Source organism: Aythya ferina (assembly GCF_964211825.1).
Source record: "Aythya ferina genome assembly, chromosome: Z".
In the NCBI taxonomy this organism is placed as follows: Eukaryota; Metazoa; Chordata; class Aves; order Anseriformes; family Anatidae; genus Aythya; species Aythya ferina.
The window spans coordinates 71,684,413-71,705,240 of record NC_140299.1 but is presented as its reverse complement, the minus strand read 5'-3'; the positions used below and the strand labels follow the sequence as shown (position 1 = coordinate 71,705,240).

The 20,828-nt window shown below is 43.7% G+C and overlaps 1 protein-coding gene across 10 annotated transcripts in view; it reads right to left on the bottom strand.

Moving 5' to 3' along the window:
- Positions 1-20,828, bottom strand: part of MOB3B (MOB kinase activator 3B) — a 98,405-nt gene that overhangs the window by 3,434 nt on the left and 74,143 nt on the right. For all 10 annotated transcript variants that reach the window (XM_084504795.1, XM_084504791.1, XM_084504796.1 and 7 more), the window contains one exon: positions 13,061-13,263. In XM_084504795.1, the coding sequence (XP_084360921.1) occupies positions 13,061-13,263 (203 nt within the window). The remainder of the gene's footprint in view (positions 1-13,060; positions 13,264-20,828) is intronic.

The following is a 20,828-nucleotide window of genomic DNA, read 5'->3' as shown; positions in this document are numbered from 1 at the left end:
TTTCAGGCCTGGGGAAGGACTGCCGCTCGCACAGCATCTTCTGCAGGAAAATCTTCTATTTCCCCCATCTGAAGATAGTCTGTGCGATGCAGCACCACTGCTCCTTGCTGCAGCTGCTGCCCAGCATCTGCTTGTGGGCAGGCAGCGGCATCTATCTCTGCAAAAGCAGCATGCAGGACAATAAAGCAGCACCAGGGTCACTGTAAAAAACCTGGCCGTGCTCCTTCGGGAGCAGTGGGAGGCAGACTCTCCCTCTCAATGAAATAATAAAGCTTTGTAAGCAACTCATTCAACACGCAAAATGCATTTCCACTCCTAAATAAAAAAAGTAGTGTCAGAGGTAGGAGATGAGACGTGGGTAAATATATCCAGGCAAAGGAAAGAGCAGGAGCCTGGGTTATCTGTAAACCAGAGTGCTTTAAACCAGCTTGCTATGTCAATGTCTGAAATGTTTCAGCATCAATAAATTGCCCCTGCAAGTTTCACTGCCCAGGTGTCATGACCCATGGAGCTACAATGCCACTGAGCTCCGCAGTTTGGACAGAAATTATCTCTTACTGTAACACAATTCCTGCCCACGGCTGTCCCTCCCTTCACCTCTGTGATGTTGCTAGGACAATGGTGTCCACCATCGTCCCCCCAACTCCTATTTCCCCCACCCAACCCTGTCACAACAACGTTGCTGCAGAAGGCTCTGCACATTTTCTCCCAGCTTCTGCTCAAAGGGTCTTCTTCCAGCACGTGCTTGGTTTTGGTCTGGAAAATGTTCACTGAAGTTACAAAGTCAGGAAATCCTTGAAACCTACAGAGTATCATTATCTTCTGATGCACAGAAACCTCTTCTATACTGACCTAGATTGTTATAGATCACAGTGCACAGAAATACAGAAACACGGTCACATTGCATTCCTGTACATATGTGCACGTTTCTACTTATTTCAGACAATGAGCTGAAAATGCTTTAAAAAAAATTAAAAAAAAAAGAAAGAAAAAAAAAAAGAAAGAAAACCTTCAAGAAGTTAATTGGTCCATGCTTTGCGACGGTGACCTACTTCTAGCTGTTTTTTCCGTACAGGAATTTACAAAAAGGAAAGATTTTATTATTATTATTTTTAGAAAGACTGATATAATTGTAAAGCTGGCAAAGGGCAAGTTGGCCTCAGCCAAAACTCTGGTGCGAGAGAGGTGAGACAGGGCCCAGCTGACGAGCCTTTCACGGAGCAAACCTGGGACTGGGACCTCTCCCAGCCAGGGACTGTAGCAGCCAGCCTCTCCCTTGGCATGGAGCCTGCACCAAAGTCTCCCGTGAAATTTGGAGGTACCAGGGAGACTGACACAGCCCCACGCCAGTTAAATCAGCCCTCTCAGACCTCTCCAGAGATGTGGCTCCTCAGCCGTCCTGGTGGTGCACAGCAGAGATGAGCACTGCCTTCAGCACAAGCTCAAGGCTAAGTCTTGTCCAGAGCTGCTTGAGTCTTTCTTGCTTGTGCTTCTCTGAAACCTAACAGGTTGTTTTAATTTGGGGAAAACACAGAGGTATGTTCTTGACTAATGATTACTCATCAAAAGCATGTTAGGAGTACTTCCCAAACCAGGAAAAGGACAACTGGTTGTGGTCTGCCTGCAGACTGGAAGTGCTGAATGCCTGGCAAGGACAAGGACAGCCAGCCCCACTGGAGGATGAAATGTCCAGGCCAGGCAGCAAGTTGAAGGAGTAGGTGTGGAGATAAGGACAGGCACACACAGGCATTTTTTGAAGACGTTTAAAACTTTCAAAGTCTGCCTGTACTGACCAAACACCCAGAACAAGACTAGCAGAAAGCTCCACACCTGAGCTGGTGAAAATAGATCCAATTCCCCTTCAAAAGCAATTACCAGAAATTCTAGAGTTTTATTCTGTACCACAGCATTCAGAGGCTTGTTCCTTCTCCCAGTTTTGGGTCACACAACTCAAAAAAAACAAAGGCAGAAATGAGTGGTGTTTTCAAAGCCAAAATACAAAGCAGATATTAAAGCTTCGACCCAATCTGTGAGATGACTGTGCCCAGAGAACAGCCACCAAAAGACAGCCCCACTAAAGCTGGGTTCCCCACCAAAGAACGATGTTCTTCTAAGAAAATGGTGTTGCTACGCGTGTGAGAGTCAGAATTGGAGTAGCCAAAATGTAAGGCGTAAAAAAACAAACGTCACCCCAGCACCAGCATTTAATGGAAGCAAATGCTGGATGTTGGGGGATCCACGGTCTGCAAAAGCTGATGGGAGAGTGGGTGAATTCACACACGTGAACGGCATGAACAACATCACCCTGTGAGGATGCCACTGCTGTGCCAATTGCCCTCACTGAAACGAGCACGGGTCATGACTTCTGCCACTTTTGCTGTTGTGGTTTTCCCCATGAAGATTTCAACAACTGATGAACCATCATCGTGCGGACAAAGGTCTCAGTATCCTGGTCACAAAGGATGCTGTTTGCTGGGAGGAATGCAGATCACGCCCTCCAAGATCCAGCGTTGCACAACTGATCTATATTCAGACAGCTAATTAATCAGGATAGGAATGCTAAAGCCATATTTGTAACAAGTTATTTGCTAAACTCCTTTTTTTTTTTTTTTTTTTTTTTTTTCCCCTTGTGTTTTTAGTCATACCTTTTATCTTCATTTACAAGTTGTTTTCTCCAAAGTTATTTTACAATTTTTTTAGTTGCCACTGTCTCTACACACCAATAGAAAAAAAAAAAAATGACAGGCTGGTAATTGCTACTGTCCAACAGGCAAATTGATCATCTGGGTATTTCCTTTGTTACAACTTCTTTTCCTTGAGTGAGCCTCAATTATGATGATGCTTAGGACTAGATTAATCCCTCCCACAATCTGCTTGGTTCCAGGGTAGATGTTTCAAAGCTAAGCAAGGCCTGATGATAATCCTCGTTGATCACTCCTGAATTTGTACAGCAGCGTTTGCAGGACACAGATAATATTCCTGTCTGCAAATGTAATCCCTTATCACTGGTGACAAAGGCACTTCATCAACCGACTGCACGTGGCAACACGACCAGGAGATCGCACTGAGAAATGCACCTGTCAGTGGGGTTGGGTTCAGGCAGCTGATACACACACAACGTGCACTCGGGTGACTGACTTGCTAAATAAGTCGTGTTCCCAGGATGTGCCTTCACCTCCTGCATGTTTGTTTCCTCAGTAACAATGGAAGAAACCTCCTTCTGTGGCTGGTTTTTGTGTGTCTTTCCCTTGGCACTGAGGTCATGCAGACTGAACAAGCAAATGGTGAGGCTATCTTTAATACAAAAGTTTGCAGATTTTTTTTCAGACACACCAGTTCTCTGCTATAAGCTACAACATGGTTAAGGTTTCACGTAAATCATTTTGTACACTAACAGACCTATTACAAGGGCACAATAAACACATTTTCATGTTTTCTTCAACTTTTTACAATTACAGATGGAAAAACCTGTTTGATCCAATTCTGGACAGTTCTGCCACCGTCTGGTTCTACCTGCAACCCTGCCTCCCATCGGCGACAGGGCACCAGAAGGGGCTGAGGAAGGTGCCCAGCTGTGGTTCCAGCCCAACAATCCTGGCTCTGATTCAGCCAACAACTTAAACACGGGCCTAAACCCATGGGCAGGAAGCTCAAATGTGAGTAGAGGGGACACTTATCTATCCATTATCAAAAACAGAGATTCAGATTTCCTTTTCGTACCATACCTGGTCTGGAGTACCCCGTCATTTTTTGTGGCTTTGTAACACAATTGCCTTTTTCTGTTCTTTTTTTTTTTTTTTCTTTTTTTTTTTTTTCTTTTTTTTTTTCTTTGCTGCTGTAACCAGGCCAGCTACACCCCACACTTACTAAATGAGCACACATAATTCACCAGGAATGCAAGATTCACATTAACTCATCAGAAGCATTGCCTTAATTAAATAATTATGGATTTTTTGACAGTCATGCCTATAGCAATATTGTAGGAGTTCCTTGTAACACAAAAATGAAGGAAGAAGTGCAGAAGTACCAAATGGATGCTACTGACAGTTACTTTCTCCTCTAAAGCTTTGCAGGACTGAACACAGTTGGAAGACCAAGCTCCTTCGAAGTTTCCTGTTCTCACTTTACCCTAGATTATTAACCCTAACTCTTTTAATCTGGTATTAATAAATCTCTTTGAAGTACAAACGCGTTGCTGTTTATCACAAAACAGGAAATGTGGGCTAATTTGGAGAAGCCCTTTTTATTCAACAGCCTGTAATTTACATTCATTAGCAAAACTTTAAAACAGGATTCATGTGGTGTCTCACCAGCGAAAGAAAAATATACTTCTGTAACCACAAAATAGACAGAAGTGTGTCAGAGCACAAGATGGCTCAATGGCTAATCCGAAGCACCACACAGAACCACACCAAAACCTCTGGTGAATCACTGACATGCAGAAAATTGTCAGTAGGACTGCCCTTCAGCCTTCCTGTTCTTCGCACCGTACATTTGGATTCAGTGTAAGCAAAGCAGCTGACGTGATGAAAATAGTCATTAAAAACATGCATGCCAGAAAGGATCTACTCAAAAACTCTGGCAGTGCAGTGCATCTTATGACTTTGCTTTTTTCAAGCATCACAGTTGAGAATTCTGCTTTTCAGCATTGTTAAGTCCTGATGTTCTCATCTGTTTCCATAATTTCTTACAGGAAGTGGAGGAGATGAGGAAAAAATATGGCATTTCTTTAGATATCACTTACATATTTTTTGATTTAGAGATCAGATTCATTTGTTGAGAAATTTTGGCAATTTGTACAGAGTAAAAGAAATCCTGCTGTGTATTATCACCATACCTTGTTGAAGTGGAAAAAAGGGACTGGCAGCAGGGAATGCTTGGTTTCTTCTTTTTTATTTTTTTTTCTTTCCATTTTTTTTAAGGAAAAAAAGATACTGATGGCTAGTTAGAAGCAGTGACATGACTTGCCTGAATAGGGACTCTTTTACTACAGCAAACAGCTGGAGAAAATAAAGAAAAAAAATAAAGAAAAAAGAAAAGAAAGAAAGAATCTAATGCCTACTTTAAAGCTGACTTAGCTACTATTTATTTATTTTTGGATAATACCCAGGCAAGTAGTAAGGCAGCCTACCGTTCTGAAATGAGTGACCAAATTTATAACAACTGTGAGCAAGAACATCTCAGGGAAACTACTATGAATTTATACAATAAAACTGACACACAAGTACCTGAGTTATGAGCATTTTTAGAATAGCTGTATGCATGCATTATATGCACGGATAGAACCAGCGAGCACACACACACAGCCTCTGATACCATTATCTGCATGCACACGCATGCGAGGTGTTCGTTCTGCATCTGCTGTTGAAGCACTGGGCTGTTGAAGACAATTTTCTACAAGGTGCATGGCAGATACTCAGTAGGTGAATTCTGTTTGAAGAGGGGCTGATGGTCAATTCCATCTAGCAGAAGGCGTGGCATGCAATTTTGTGGGAGTGCAGATGTCGGAGGAGGGACGGGAAAACTGGGTGCCAGTTTGTCCATTAGGATAATTTCTTGTTACTGAGAGGGTTTCCTGCTCTCCCTTTGGAAGTCCCAATGCCAATGCATGAGGAGAGCAGAAAGAAAAGTTTTTCACACAGAAGCTTCACTGGCAGATTTCAGAGTCAGAAACTGTTCATGACAGATCAATTAGACACTGACCAGTTATCCTTTCTGGAGCACCACCTATGGCTCTGAACAAGATTAAACCTTATGGGTTCCCTACCTAAAGCTTAAGCCATCTGGACAGAATACAAAACACACTGGAAAGTCTAGAATAAAAAAAAAATAAAAATAAAAAAAGACAGAGATACCTTTAAAACAACGTGCTAGTATTCTTCTTGTCTTGCTCCTTTAAGTGCTGAAAAATGGGACAACTCAGAAGGATCCAATGGGCTGTACTTGTAATGAACATCAATATAAAACAGAATTGGGTAGCTATGAAGGATGGTGGTAACAAAAACACAATGACTTAATGAAATTAGTTCTTTGCTTTCAAGCTTAAACTGTCCTTTGCTGAGTGGCAGATCATTTATAAGTCAAGGTTTGAAACTGCTTATTTCACAGCCCATTGATTTATGGGTGCCAACGTTGCTTTCACAATGGCTGGATGTATATATGGAGAAAACGGTCTGGAAAAAAAATGCAAATTCCAGTTTCACCACAAACATAAAAAACAGCCAAGCAGAAAAAGCAATGATTTGGGAAAAAAAAAAAAAAAAGAAAAAAGAAAAAAAAAAAGTGAATTACGAAAGGTATAATTCTGTTTAAAAATCTATGCTTGAGAAATGTATCTGCAGTAGAAGCCTCATTTGATCATCCTGTTTAACTCTGCTGTGTTTCACCTGAGCGTGCCCTTGTTGAAATGCCAGTAGTTTGCCATGTTTTGTTAAGCCTGCTACCGCTGTTTTTTCCACTGTAAGCTCTGGAGGGGGCTACTGACAGATGGGCCATGTTTACAGTTTTTCTGCAACATCTATGGCAATGAATTTCTGGCAATGAAGTGCCTGATGAATAAACATTTTTTTTTTTTTTTTTTTTGTGGGAGACAAAGAGGCAGCAAAACTGCTAATTATTTTGTGAAAAGATGTACTGTTTGCAGTAAGCTGTATGTCTAACAGCAGCTACTTGGGCACAGGAGTGACAGATCTGGGGACTGATTCTTATGCCTTGCTGTACCTACCCCTGGGAAAGCAAGAAGTAAAAATGAGAAACTCATAGTGTTCACCTGAACAGCATTTGCTTCGAGTACTGCTGAATAGCTCATCCTGAAGCAGGGTGAAGCTTGGTTCATTGATTTGACTTTTGTGTGACTCCCCCAGCCAGTGGCTGCACTGGCTCAAGCAGCTGCTGCAAGCCCAAGGTGCCACGTTTTCCTGTGTCAGACTGCGCTCATTGTGGCATAAGATGACTGTGAAACCATACCTTAAGTGATTTTTTTTAAATAGATTAAAGAAAATATTGGATGGAAGACCTGGAGGTGGAAATACTGCCTCTTCACAACAATGCCACACGTACAGCAGGCATTTTTTACATCCCAGCTGTATACAAAAATAACCCTTCCTTTTCCTCGCGTCACTTTTGGCCATTCTGCTAAATGTGTGCACAAACCTGTCCATGGGGTACAGAAGCATAAAAACCAGCACACTGTGCAGTACTGGTGTTGGTGACAAAACAGCACATGAATATACCACCCAAGACTGTGGGGCTACAATTTTCCTCTGAATTTTGTGGGAAGATATCAAATAATCCCACTGACTGAGAAGAAAGTGCTCCAGATTTACATCAATGTAATCAGGGCAGCAACACAGCTCTGAAGCATAAAATATGGGAAGGTAGAGCTTTTACACAAACCTCGCTGTGAAATTTCCTGAATTAATTTTAACTTTGGAATCCTACTGTCACTCAGCCCATGATGGGTTTTTGCAATCAACCTACAATACAGCTTGATAAGGGAGGAAAAAAATACAAACCCTGAACACAGTTTAATGTTTAGGTTGATGTATTAAACACTCATCTCTTTACTTGCTAGACTGCCTGGATAAACCCTAGAAGTTCCAGGGAACTTTCTCAAGTTCCCACTTGAGAAAGGAAGTTTCCTAGAGAGATAAAAAAACAAACAAACAAAAAACATGTAAGTACTTTTAAGCGACTCGTAATATTGGATGAAAATGTTATCAGAAGCCAATCAAGCCACAAGGTCAATGGAAGATTTTACATTCAGAATTATACAGAATAAGGAAAGAAGACCTTACTATCTGTGTTTATTCTGCAGATTAACTCCATCCCCATGGAGGCAATTACCAGTTTGTCCATTTTTATGCATGCAGCTCCACTGACTGCCATCACTTCCAACCCTCAAATTATCTATTTGCTACCATAGCTGATTATTTTCACATCAAAATTAAATCACTACTTTAACAGTTATCATAACAACATCTTTAAGTAAAACCCTTCTCTGTTTTAATCCATCCAAATGTAGTTATTACTTTCTGTTCTCATAAAACAAAATGTTTACCCAAAAATTACTTCTGAGAGAAAGGTCAAAGTTTTCAAGGGATGGGAATTATAAAAAAAAAAAAAAATCTAAAGTATGAGCAAAGCAGATGGCCACATTCTTCTGTCTTTTATCCTTGTCCTCAGAGGGGAATTTCACTGCAATCAATAGTTTTCAAAGTTGCGTAGGAATCTGCTGGGAATCTGACTGGTTTGCTATGTATTTTTGGCTATTTCTGAAAGAGCACAAAAGTTACTCCTTGCTCTGTAAGAGGACACTGTGTTGGTTAAACATGAAAATGTACAAAAATGGCATGTGCTGGTATCTCTATCTGTCTGGCCAATAGATGTGCACATTTGACAATTCCTGGTAACTGAGAGAGAAGCAAATGTACTCAAACCAGATGAACCCTTCCATCATATTTGCCAGTGTTTGACCCCCTTGCTCATCACTTCCCACAGTTCTTTGGCACCAGATGAACTCCTGACCTGCCCACAGTTCTGAAATGTACGTGTTTTTGCCACCTAGATTTGTCATTAGAACGCAAGTTTCAAAGTACGTATCGAATACACAGATGCACAGATTTCCAGGCCCTCTATGACCTTCCTCAAACTTGCAGAGCAAGAAGACCAAATAACACGTTTTTTTTTTCTTTAGAGTTGTACCTTAAGGTTATGCTAACCAGTAGTGCTCGGTAGTGAGAGAGAAATAGGTCCACACCTCCCACAAGGAAAAAAAAAAAGTGTCTTAAGAACCTTGCTCCTTTGAATGAATTTACACTATGCTCAGATCTTTAAATTTAACACAGAAATCTCACCATGTTTTGGGGTGTAGTTTTTAATTTAATATAACTCTGACAAGCACAAGGCATACTGAAACAGCAGGCCAGTGAAAATGCAGGGATTTAGAAATCAAATCAGGATACTGCAACATACACTAAGAAGTTGGGAGCAAACTGCTGCCTCACCTGTTGTCATGCTGCTACCTGACAAAATGCTTTGCACTGAGGTTCAGCCACAAATCTCTAAGGCCTCTGAATCTGAAAAGACTGAACAAGAGGAGAAATACAGCTGCAGGATTCTTTGCCTCTGTGTCTGTCTGGCAGGCACCTTCTGGCTCAGGGGAAAAAAAAGCACACTGTGGTTTAATGCCTCCATGGCACTAATTTTATTGCTTTTCAGAAGCCTTTTTTTTTTTTCCTTTCCTTTACCAGAGGACACGTTGCTGTGGTTGTGCTGATCCTCAGGTTTCATGACACGATCACTGCCTCTCCAGCTAAGCCTGGAGCACAGCAATAAACAGACTCTGTGATCACCAAACCCAGCATCCAAAAAGAGCCCCCTGCCTTCAGGAGTGGAAGGAGGAATTCAGCTTCTTCGAAACAGCAGGGCCAGGGAAACTGCTTCTGTGACCCGAGGCTGTGTCATACCTAGCAGCCACTTTCAAAAGATAAACTCCTTCACAGGGAGGCTGCTCCACCTGCAGCAGCACTTTATTCCTGCTAGTTAGCCTTTCTCTTCTGAGATAAGAGTAATGGAAAGAGATGCGTATCAGGGAAGGTACTCACCTCCCTTTACAGGAAAAGCAGATTTATGACTCAGCTCACTGGGCTGAGCTAAAGAAATCAAGAAGTATTTGGAAGGGATTATGTTGCCTTGCATGCAGCAGCTTGTATTCCTTAAAAATACACAAACCGATGATCGACCCGAAGGGAGGAAGATGAACCAGGAGCAAGTTGTACTCTTATTACAGCTCTTACTTGGTGGTACCAGAGCACTTCACAAACACCGATGAATTCAAGCTCACAGTACTGTCTAAATACTATATCCACTAAATACTATATCCAACAGAGGAAAACTCAAGAACAGAGCTATTAGTTTACCCGTTGATAGGTAAGAAACCCAAATTTGAAACAAAATGCAAGGCTTCACCCCACAGTTTGCATATGACAACTAACACTTGCACCTTACTTTGCAGAGGATGCTTTGTACTGGGCTTAACCAGCCGGGTTTTGGTAGCAGAGGGCTACAGGGGTGGTGGGAGGCCAACAACTGCCCTGTGCCACTCACAGCCACTTCCAGCTGGCTCCAAAACTGCCATAAATAACCCACCATGTGCCAGAACCTCAACCAGAGAAGCCTGTGGCTCCTCTGCTCACAAACAGTCAGAAAGAGCAGCAGCTGCTAGAAGGCAAGGACACGGGGATGGAGGCACTGTTAGGGCCTGCATCATCCCTCACCTCACCAAAGGGACTGGCAATGTCTGGGTATAATGTGGAAAAAACAGAGTGAGTAGAGACTCCGAGGAAGGGAGAGAAGGTTTCTGTTAAATGTGAGCCTGGGGAAGAAGGCCCTTCTTTCCTGAGCATTTTGTTCAATTACTAGTCTTTTTTTTTTTTTTTTTTTTTTTTTTCCCTTGATATCCATATTAGTTATCAAAAACTTTTTTTTTAATTGGCAAAAAATGAAGCCGAATTCCCCAGCTCAGGACTGTTTTGCTCACAAGGTGCTTACAAGGTGCTTTGGCGTGTTCTTAAGTCCTACATGCTAAGAAATCAGTTGTTTAAAAAGAAGAGTGCAGGAGAAAAAAGCAGAAGAGCATTGCTGCTTCTGGAGCTGCACTAAGAGTCCCACTAAAAAGCACATTTAGATTGTTTCAAGCGTCCTGTGTAAGCATCTGCACAAGGTGAGAATGGGATGGAGGCACAGACATTGCCCAGCTAGACAACTTTCAGCCACCAAAACAGGCTCAGAGGTAAGCTAAGGTGAACTGTGACAGTGGAGGATAAAATCAGTCAGTGGGAGCCAGTACAAAGCAGATGCCACATCCTAAACTCAGACCTTTGTTTATTTCCTGATAACTTCCCCGCGGAGATATGCCGTGAGGGTCTTCTGGGACCTCTTGTGGTGCACACTGCCTGTCTGCCTGTCAACTGTGCGAGAGACCAGGTATGTCCTCAGACTTCTTATTTCCTCCCAAATTAACCAACTGGCCATGCCTTGTTTTCTTCAGGACCACCTGTGTGGTCAGAAAGCGTGCCAGCTTCCATTTTTTTCCTCCCAAAGCAGCTCTGTGAAAGGCTCAGGGACCTGTCAAATTAACACAGCCTTGGGGATGTGAAAAAGATATGGAGCATTTTAGACTACAGCCCCCAGTTTAACTGAAGCTATGCAACTCCTGAATGGAAGGGAGGAACCCTATTTGACTCACTTGCTTCATTTGATTTTACAGCTGCTGCACGGGGTTGCAGAAGGCTGATAAAATCTGTTTTAAACAGACAGAGTAAGTCCTGCCAGCAGGCTAATATTACTATTCATCTACTGCCTGCTTCCCTCATTATTCTCCCTTTTTGGAGATATGTTGATAAGTACGTTGCCTTCCTGTTTATTAAAGCATGTGGCAGTCTGTTTTTTATTTAATCAGCCCTTGGCCTATTTTCTAATTAAGGGAGATAATGTAGGTTTGTTTCCTGCCACGGTGAACCTGGCAGGGCATAGGTTGTCCTCAACTACCACACTACAATCCAAGATTATTTGCAATGTCTGCTGTTGTCTGGCAGCTCCTCCCTTTCTCTCTGCCCAGCTGAAGACAAAAGTACAGACTTTTTTGTTTGTTTGTTTTTGTTGTAGTTGTTTGTTTTTTTTTTCTTTCTTTTTTTTTTTTTTTGTTTTTTCCTGAATTTCCATGCTGCTGACACCCACCCAAGTGGCGGACAGGGAGATGAAAGAAGCAGGTGGGGCTTCGTCAGCTGGCTCACACGATGCCCTCCCAGTGCAGGTGGAACAGTTTTCTGGAAGACCATGAATCCCAGCTAAGTTCGTAATGCCGCATCCTGTGATAGCACTAAGGGCAGTTTTGTGAAGGGAGGGAATAGTGGAAGGCAGGGGGGAAGCACACACCAGTTGGAGCACATTCCTAGCCTGCTTTCCTGCTAGGCTTCAGTCATTACACAGCACGTACATGTACCACCCCTGCAACAGCTCAGACTCCTACAGAAACACTTTGCCACGCTTCCAGGAATATTTAATACCATCTCCTTGTGCCTTTATGTGGAACGATTGAAAACCTGCCTGGAGATGGTTGTGGGCAACCTGCTGTAGGTGACACTGCCTCCAGAGGAGTGGGCTGGACTACAGCGTGTCCACAGGTGCCAGCCAGCCTCAGCTGTTCTGTGCTTCTGCAGGAAAAGAAATCCCAGTGGTTCTAGCACTGCATAAATGAGCTGTATGATAAGTACTTTCCAAACCCTGACCTGTGGAGAAATGTTGCCCTGATCCCTTTTAAAGTTGGCTGAACGACCACAGTGGGGGGTTGTAGGTCAACTGCTTTCTGAATTGTCCCATGCTTTCACTTCTCTGTCTACACTTTTATTTTCATTTAAGAGCAACAGCAAAAGTGTTTCAATTTCTGAAGTCTTACTTTTGGATACAGGAAGTTTCATTTTGATCCATCTCAGGCCAAAAGGAAGTGTCTGGTTTTGTTACACTGTTAATTGTCTGAACCTCTGTCTCACCTCATCTGTTTCACTTAGATCCAGATCTAACACAGGCAGTACTTTCACAAACACCTACTTAGAGATATTTTTTTTTTTTTTTAAATCCCATTTCACCTTTATACAGACCACTGTTCCCTTCACATGTATTCAGGTGACTGCTATGAGAACCATGCTGTTACTAACTAGTGGAAAAAAAAAAAAAAAAGAATAAAACTATATAAAACATATAGTACAGGAAGGAGCAGAATAAAAATGAACTTTTGAAAAATGACAGCATTCCCCACCTTGCATTTCTCCATACAAAACACATTGCATTTTTATCTTTTGACTGAGCCTACTGAGCACCCCACAAATGCCGCAGCAGATGAAACAGATCTGCGGTCAGAGGCAAAGTTCTTCCTTTCAAATTGCCTGTGTTCAACCACTGACCTTATTCCCAGAGGAAATCCACTGCAACAAGTGTGGGAAAGGCTCAGTGAAGGGCAGCTGAAAATTTCCTAGAGCTTTCTCCCAGACCTTAAACTTACCAAAGGCTCTAGTTCTTTGCGGTCTATCAGGTTGAGCTCTGTCACAAAGTAATAAAAATGCTTGTAACAGGTATTGATGTGGGCCTCGGCCCCCATAAGGATGATACGGTCAAAGTGATGAATGTAGACGTGAACAAACACCCGAAAAAGCCGGCAGAGTATCTTCTTGCAGATCTGAAGGAAGTTCTTTGGAAAGGGAACACCTGTGAATAGAGAAGACAGGGTTGTCACAACCATCCTGTCATCCCACGACAACGGCTTTGGAGCAAAGCATAAGTTTGTAACTACAAAAGAGCCTATGACTTCTTGGGCCTCCTTTCCAACCCATGAGATCACTTCATGAATCTGTTTAGCTTACTGCTAGCACCAAAGGTAACCACGTACATAAGCATTTTAATGGCTCAAGACCAATAGGTACAGGATCTTTTTTCCCTTAGTAGTTTAATGGTGGAACAGCCCGTGTTGTAACATTCAGTGATTTTCACTGGACTGCACACTGCCTCATTAACACCAATGGTTTCACGTCCTGAGGTGGCTCTCACATACTTTTATAGACAGAGTTTGACATAGAAGTGATCGACTGTCTTCAGTGGCATGTTCACCATGGCAGATTTAATAATGAAGAGAGATCAAAGGACCACTCCCTTTGCTTTCACCTTCTTCTCAGTTACGCGTACTGCTATGAGGGCTGTTTTATAGAAAAGCTCATAGACCCGCATGTTTTTGCAGATACCCCAAAACAGCCATCCCAAAATAACTTGTAAGTTAGACCGCTCTGCAGCTGAAGACTCTGAAGCAGCAGCAAAAGCAAGATTTGCAAGTAAATCATCAACAGTCCACAGTGTAGCACTAACAGTGCCTTCAATGCTCCCCTTCATTAGAGACTTATCTATACGGCATTGTGTATCATGGGGCTGCCACAAAACCCTGAAGGATTCATCTCCTTCTCCGGCTGTGCCCTGGACATGATGACTTCAGTGTCATCCTCAAAACTCCAACGCTACTTTGCTTTTTTGCATATCCTCCTGATTTTTCAGTTATATTCCACGTGTTAGTCAGATCTGAACTACATAACTGTAGTTATTACTTCTTAAAAAAGAAAAAAAAATCTCATAGCTTATCAGCTCCATAACCACTGGAAGACTGGCTCATGTTCTCAGCAAGGAAAATGTTTATTATTTGCAGAAGGAAGATGGAGATATTAAATTAACATTATAACAAACTTTATAGTTTTAAAGTTTTAGTATCCTCTTACATATTGCTCAATACTCTTCAATACTCTATACTCCTCGATACTCAGTTGGTGAATTTTTATTATGAGGACATACAGTGAGAATTTCAATGTTTAAAAGAGAATTTTAACTAAATTATCAGCTGTGGCTGTATCGCTCTGGGTCCCAAGAGGAAAACACACCTTACTCTGGACTCCCTGGTCCCATGCATGTCGGTATCACAGGGTGAGGTGTATCTGTGGCTGATGTGAGCAGCACTATGCATCTTAACAGACAAGTGGGGAAGTCTCAGCACTCAGATGTGTCCTGATGTCAGTCCTGTGTGCAGACCCTAAAGGTACACTCCATGCCAAGTAGGAGTAGGTCCGAGCAGAAACTATGTTTAGGCCCAACTAATCCAAATAATTCCTTAGTCATCTGGAGGAGCCTAACATTCCCTCAAACTAAAATGAAACAGCCTTTTATGCTATGCACACAGCAGCCTACACACAGTACGGCACAAACAAGCACAGCAAGACCGCAGACCCTAGTCTGCAGCAAACGCAGGAGTAAAGGTCTGAGCGTGTGAAATCAAGAGAGCCATCAAGGAAGCTCTGGTGCTCTTTTTCTCACACGTTTCCTGAGCAGTAACAACGGCCAGCAAAGCAGAACTAATGTACAGTCAATTAAAGAAATTCAGTTTACCACGCTGAGGGACAAGGTATGGAAAGTGGGAAGGACAAGACTGGAGGGCAGAGTTCACTCCTACTATTCATTTAACAGAAATGCTCAGGATATCCGTGAGCTACATCCATGTTTGCCATCGCTGAGGTACAGATGACGTGCCAAAGTGCCTTGGTTTCTTTGGCCTGTGCTGGCTCATTGGAGGCAAATCTTTCTGACATAATTTCGGGCAGCTTCAAAGACGCAGCCCAGCGTTCTTGCTCCTGATGCACAAACTAGGGTCCAGAGAAATAACTGCATCTGTTGGAGCACACCTACTTTACCTCCTTCAGAAACATTTGCTTTTGGTTGTCACATCTAATTGTAGGAATTAGTTCATCTCAAAGCCAAAGTCAGTATCTCAGGCCACGGAGGAGGAGGCCTAAATGCTCAAGCCATGAGCTTAGACACCTCTAAGCTACAGAAATCACAGTAGGTACAGCTGTCTTGGCAATATTTGAATCAAAATCCCACACAATTAGCCAAACACCTGGATTATTAAAAGTGAGTTGTCATTTCCAAAGGCAAAATTAATATATCCAAAAGATGTAACAGAAACACCAGTTAGTTAACTAGGTGGATCACATTTCTTCAGGAACAGCTATATCAGCAGCCCGATTTACAGTTTTGTTGATCTACCCAAACCAGAATTTTAAAGATGCCCTCTAAAAAATATGTAACAATTAAAAAAAATGGGGCAGGGACGGTTCCTGATGTTGTCACTGCAAGCTGATCTGAGCAAGGAGGGCAGAGTTTCCTAGGCCAAAACATGCACGCCCCAAGTGCAGAACAAGCAGGTCCATCCCCAGGGGCTGGCAAGAACAACACTGTAATGAAGAAGGTCCCACTGCTGCCACAGCTGCCAAAAGCAAGCCCAAGACATCAGACTGGCAATAGGCAGATCCTTTCAGTCCATGAAATTAGACAAGAAGGGTGGCAGAAATGCCATCTCAAAGGAAAAAAACATACCTAATACAACAGAACAGATCCTGAACTGAGTTACAGCAAATTGAACCCAAAGTAATGCCATCAAGACTTGAAAAGTCAGAGTGAGCTGGTTCCAGATTTATACTCTGAGGTCAGAATTTGGCCTAATGTTTTCTTCCCACTGCAACTGTTATAAATAAATCAAATACCGAGCGCAATCATTACCAGTGACCCTTGGGAAATGACTAGCTTAGATTTAGATCCTTGACTTGCTGAGGAGCCAACAGTCCTTCAGCTGAGCAATAGTAGCCTTTGCCTTCACCCCCCCCCCAAGTCCTTTTCAGCATGCAGTCTGTGTTTCTTAATTTATTTCTTGGATATTTGAAAAGAATTAAAAAAATCAGTGTCCAAGTATTGAAGTCTGAGTGCTTCCAAGAAAGATGACCGTCTCCATATCTGCAAGGTGATAGGGACAGAATGTAAAACCACCAAATTAGATTGCTAAACCATGTTATTAAAAGGCAAAGGAATACAGAGATGGCAGTGATTTTTTTTTTTTTTAATCTAGCTGCTATTTGCTGAGAAAAAAAAAATAAAAGTATTTCTGGATATTTCTGGATGCATGAACTGTCAGCCTTGATTCTTCTGCAGGCTAAGACCCAGTGCTGCTGCAGTGCTCCTTTTCTTCAGGGTTATACATGCAAATGGAAAACAGTTTAGTGGAGGATAGACAGGTACAGCATGTCCTCCTGAACAACCACTACGCGTTTTGAGGCCCTGCTTCCCAGGACATGGCCGAACATCGCTCATAGTAGAGAATAACCTTTTTTTCCTTCTCTCTCTGCTTCTGCACAGCCTTGTTGTTGTTTCTTTTGTTTCTTTTTCTCCCCATTCCCCCTCGCTTTCATTAAACCATTCTCATCTCCAACCTCGACCTCTTTGTGTTGTATTTTCTCCCCTTTCCTCTTTGAGGAGAGGGGGTGAGAGAGCGCTTGTGGTGGAGCCAGCTGCCCAGCCGAGTAAAACCACTGCAGCCGTGCAGAGGAAAGGATCAGGAAAGGTGCTGGTCAGTGCTCGCCTGAACATGAGCCAGCAGTGTGCCCAGGTGGCCAAGAAGGCCAGCAGCATCCTGGTTGTGTCAGGAACAGTGCAGCCAGCAGGAGCAGGGAGGTGATCGTCCCCCTGTGCTCGGCTCTGGTGAGGCCGCACCTCGAGTGCTGTGCTCAGCTTAGGGCCCCTCACTGCAAGAAGGACATCGAGGCCCTGGAGTGTGTCCAGAGAAGGGCGACGAAGCTGATGAGGGGTCTGGAGAACAAGTCCTGTGAGGAGCGGCTGAGGGAGCTTGGGGTGTTTGGTCTGGAGAAGAGGAGGCTCAGGAGAGACCTCATTGCTCTCTGCAGCTACCTGAAAGGAAGGTGTTGGGAGCTAGGGGTCAGCCTCTTCTCTTCTCTACCTTTCTTAATTTGCTGTCATCAGATTTGTTCCTTTGCCTGCATGAGCCTCCAGACCTAATCCCTTTCCACCAAATGGACATTTAGCCCAGTGTTGACACTACTGGCCTGTGGTCTCATTTCTCTGAGTAATCCACTTACATGGCAACAGCAAACACTGTCAAGGCCCACCTCTCAGGAAACTCACTCTAGAAAAGCAGTATTGTTACTGCATCTGCTAAAAAGGCTTGTGCAGTGTCCACCAGTGAGTTAATGGCCTGTTGGTTTAAAACATGGAGATGTTTTCATGTTGTGATGAAGCCCTGTCAACACAAAACCTGTTCTTAGTGTGACACAGAATATCGGTGGGACAAGAAAGAGATAAGAGACCAGATGTTAAAGAAACTAAATCAGGCAGGGATAAAAGAGGGTGACTAAAGGCCTGAGATGAATGCAGCTGTCAAAGAGGCTCTTTCCTTTGACACAAAACCATCGTGACTCCCCTCACCCCAGTACGTGCAATGACCTCCCCCAGAAGCAGGTGAGCACCGCAGGAAGCGAGTCACGATGCATTTTTCTCCTTGCTGCCTTTTTTTCTTCTCCAGGCAAGAGGAAAAACCCATGCAGTCGCAGGAAGCTGGCGCTGAGGAACAGGCCGTGCTGCTCGGCCTTTCTGCCTGCAACGCTGCCGTCGGCTCTGGGCTGGCTCACGCTCCTGCCGGCAGCTTGCAACGAGAACGCAGCCCCAGCTAAACCTTCCGTGATGCCAGATCCACGAGCACTTCTGACCTTCTGTGTTTGTGCGGTTTGAAGACTCGCTTTACCCAAGGGAAGATGGTAAGCCCTTTGGCAATTGTGCACAGAAATAGCACCGTGCATTTTAAGGTCCTTTAGCAGGCCACAGTCATAATTCATCCTTTTTTTTTTTTTTTCTTTTTTTTTTTAAACACACATATGGGAAAAGTAGGGGGGCTCCTTTCTCCATCAGCAAAAAGACGGATAATATACTACTGCAAATGCTGCTTAAAAGCATGCCACACTGGGAAAGTCGGAAGTTTTTCAGTTTAATAACAGAGAGAGACAGCAGTGTTATCAGAAACCAACAGCCTCCTCCCTCTGCGTTTTCCTCCTCCTACCCCAGCCCCAAGTACAAAAATTTGCAAAAGATGCCCTCAGTGGTGGCTAGAAACTTTGCTGCAAAAACACCTATCCCAATCCAAGCAGATGTTTAATGTTACCTCACTGTGTTACCCAAGGAAGGGTCTGTGTCAAGTGCCAACGAAAACAACATCAGTCTTGCAGGACTTCGTTCCTCACCTAAATAAGCTGGCAGGGTGCACAACACTAGGGATAAACTAGACTGCCATGCACCTACATGCTCCTGATACTGACCTCCTTTCTGCTTTCACACCAGAGGAAAGGAAAACACTCTTACATGACATGGCTTTCTAAGATAAATGGTGTTCTTATCTTTTTTTTTAAGCAGTGTTGCCACTAACTAAAGGTACTGATGAGGTGCTCTAGAAAGGGCTGTTTAAGGGGAAAAGGGCACACATCAGAGAATCGTTTGACTCTTTGCACTGCCCAAGCATCCAGCAGCTCTCTCCCCTGCTGTACACCAACAAAAGGATGATGGCAGCACATTTTGCCATTTAATTAACTCCACCAGGTGTCTTAGAGGCAGGCAAATACCTGAGTACACAAACCACCTGAACTGGACGCCCTCCTGCTGCCTGTCCCAGGCAAGGTGAGCTCTGCCACAGCCAACAAACGGGCCAAGAAACCCATTAGGGCAGATCTGCAGGCCCACAAGGCAATAAGGAAACCAAGGGCCATAAAAAGCAGCCGAATCATGTTTGTGTGACAGCGCAACTCATCAAACACATCTGTCTGCCCTGAAAGAGCCACCTTCACCATAGAAACAAAATGAGATTTGCTGGAGCTCCGCATTTGGACAACTGTGTATGGCATTAATATATACACAGTCTAAAACACGCTTGGAGATGCATCAGAGTAATTCATGGCTCTCCCTGCCTTAGCGGTGGCTATATTACAGATCAACAAAAGGCAGCCACTTCTGGGGCAGAAATTGCAGTCGTTTGGCAGAGTAACATGTGACAGCTTAGGGTGGGAAAAGAGAGATTAGCAACTTGCTGAGTCAGTGTTAGAAAAAAAGAAGGTACTAACACTGGAGCCTGACTAAGGCATCGCTGGAAAAACTTTCCTTCCCACCTGGCACAGGTCTGTTAACAGCTTCGTCCCTACAGCACCTACCACAGCCTGACAATTTGTGGGTAATGACGTGGTTTCAGCATCCCATGCTGAGTACATCACCGCCCAGCGTGGCTTTCATTTTTGTTATTAACTTCTGATATTTTCAGGACACAAACATTCTGGTCTCCCATTTATTTCACGAGAACAGGCTGTTCCGAGGGCCCCTCTTGGGCTTGCTGCTGCAGTACGAAGAGGCAATGTGAAGCATTACTGCAAGCAGCAAGCAGCGTGGTCTTTCTTGGAGAAGCACTGAGACCGAACAGCCTGCTGTCCCCAGCACACGCTGTGTGCCAGCATCTAACTAAAAGCAGAGGCCTTACACCTGCCCAAACCTACGACATGACACGACGTTAACAAGTCACTGGATCTGAAAGGTCAACATGGTTAATATCACTAAAGCAATGTTTGCTCTCTGAATGACGGCTGTGTTCAGCTCCTTTCCAGGGGACCATTGAGAAATGTTCAGAGCACAAACAGCTCAGATCACAGCCCTTGTGTCTCTCCCAGGGCAAACCATTTTCTGATCCTCTGATACCTGAGCTGAGCTAGGAGTCAATTACCTGCACAAAGGTATCTTCAGTGTATATTGACAGTTCTTTGGAAAAAAAAGATTTGTAAGTTTTAATGAAGTGATTTTTCTCTGCAGTACGCAGAGAATGCAGAATGCAGCTCTCTCCCATGAGACAGGGAAAGAGAATAAAACAGCAGCATGCAAGGGAAATTCAGTGGGAGACCAGTCCTGGTCCAAAAAACTAAGTGAAAGCAGAACAAAATCCGGGTCCTGACTCTGCTCAGGTTAACCCTGACTTACAACAGAGCAGCCTCGAGCGAAGCCCAGCGTCCTGGGAGAGAAATCCGCAAGCTGGCAAGCGAGAGTCCGTCAGGGCTTCCCAAACTGCTTTTAACTACTCGTGCTTTTATAACACCACATCCGGGGGTAACATAACAGATGTTTTTTACTACTCTGTTGTTACAGCTGCTGAAGGAGTTGTAAAATCAAATGGACCCACCAGCTGAAGAGACAGCAACCAACCCGACCTTCCTCACCTGCACACAGGTCTGAGGCTGCAGCCTGAGCAATGCTGCCCCCACTGTCCCCAGCCCCTTCCCCTGCTCCACTGGGACCTCTCCGTGCTCCCAAATTTTCCTTCTCTTGTTTTCTTGGAACTGCCTCTGTAGAAGAGGTCAGCCTCCCCCTCCCTA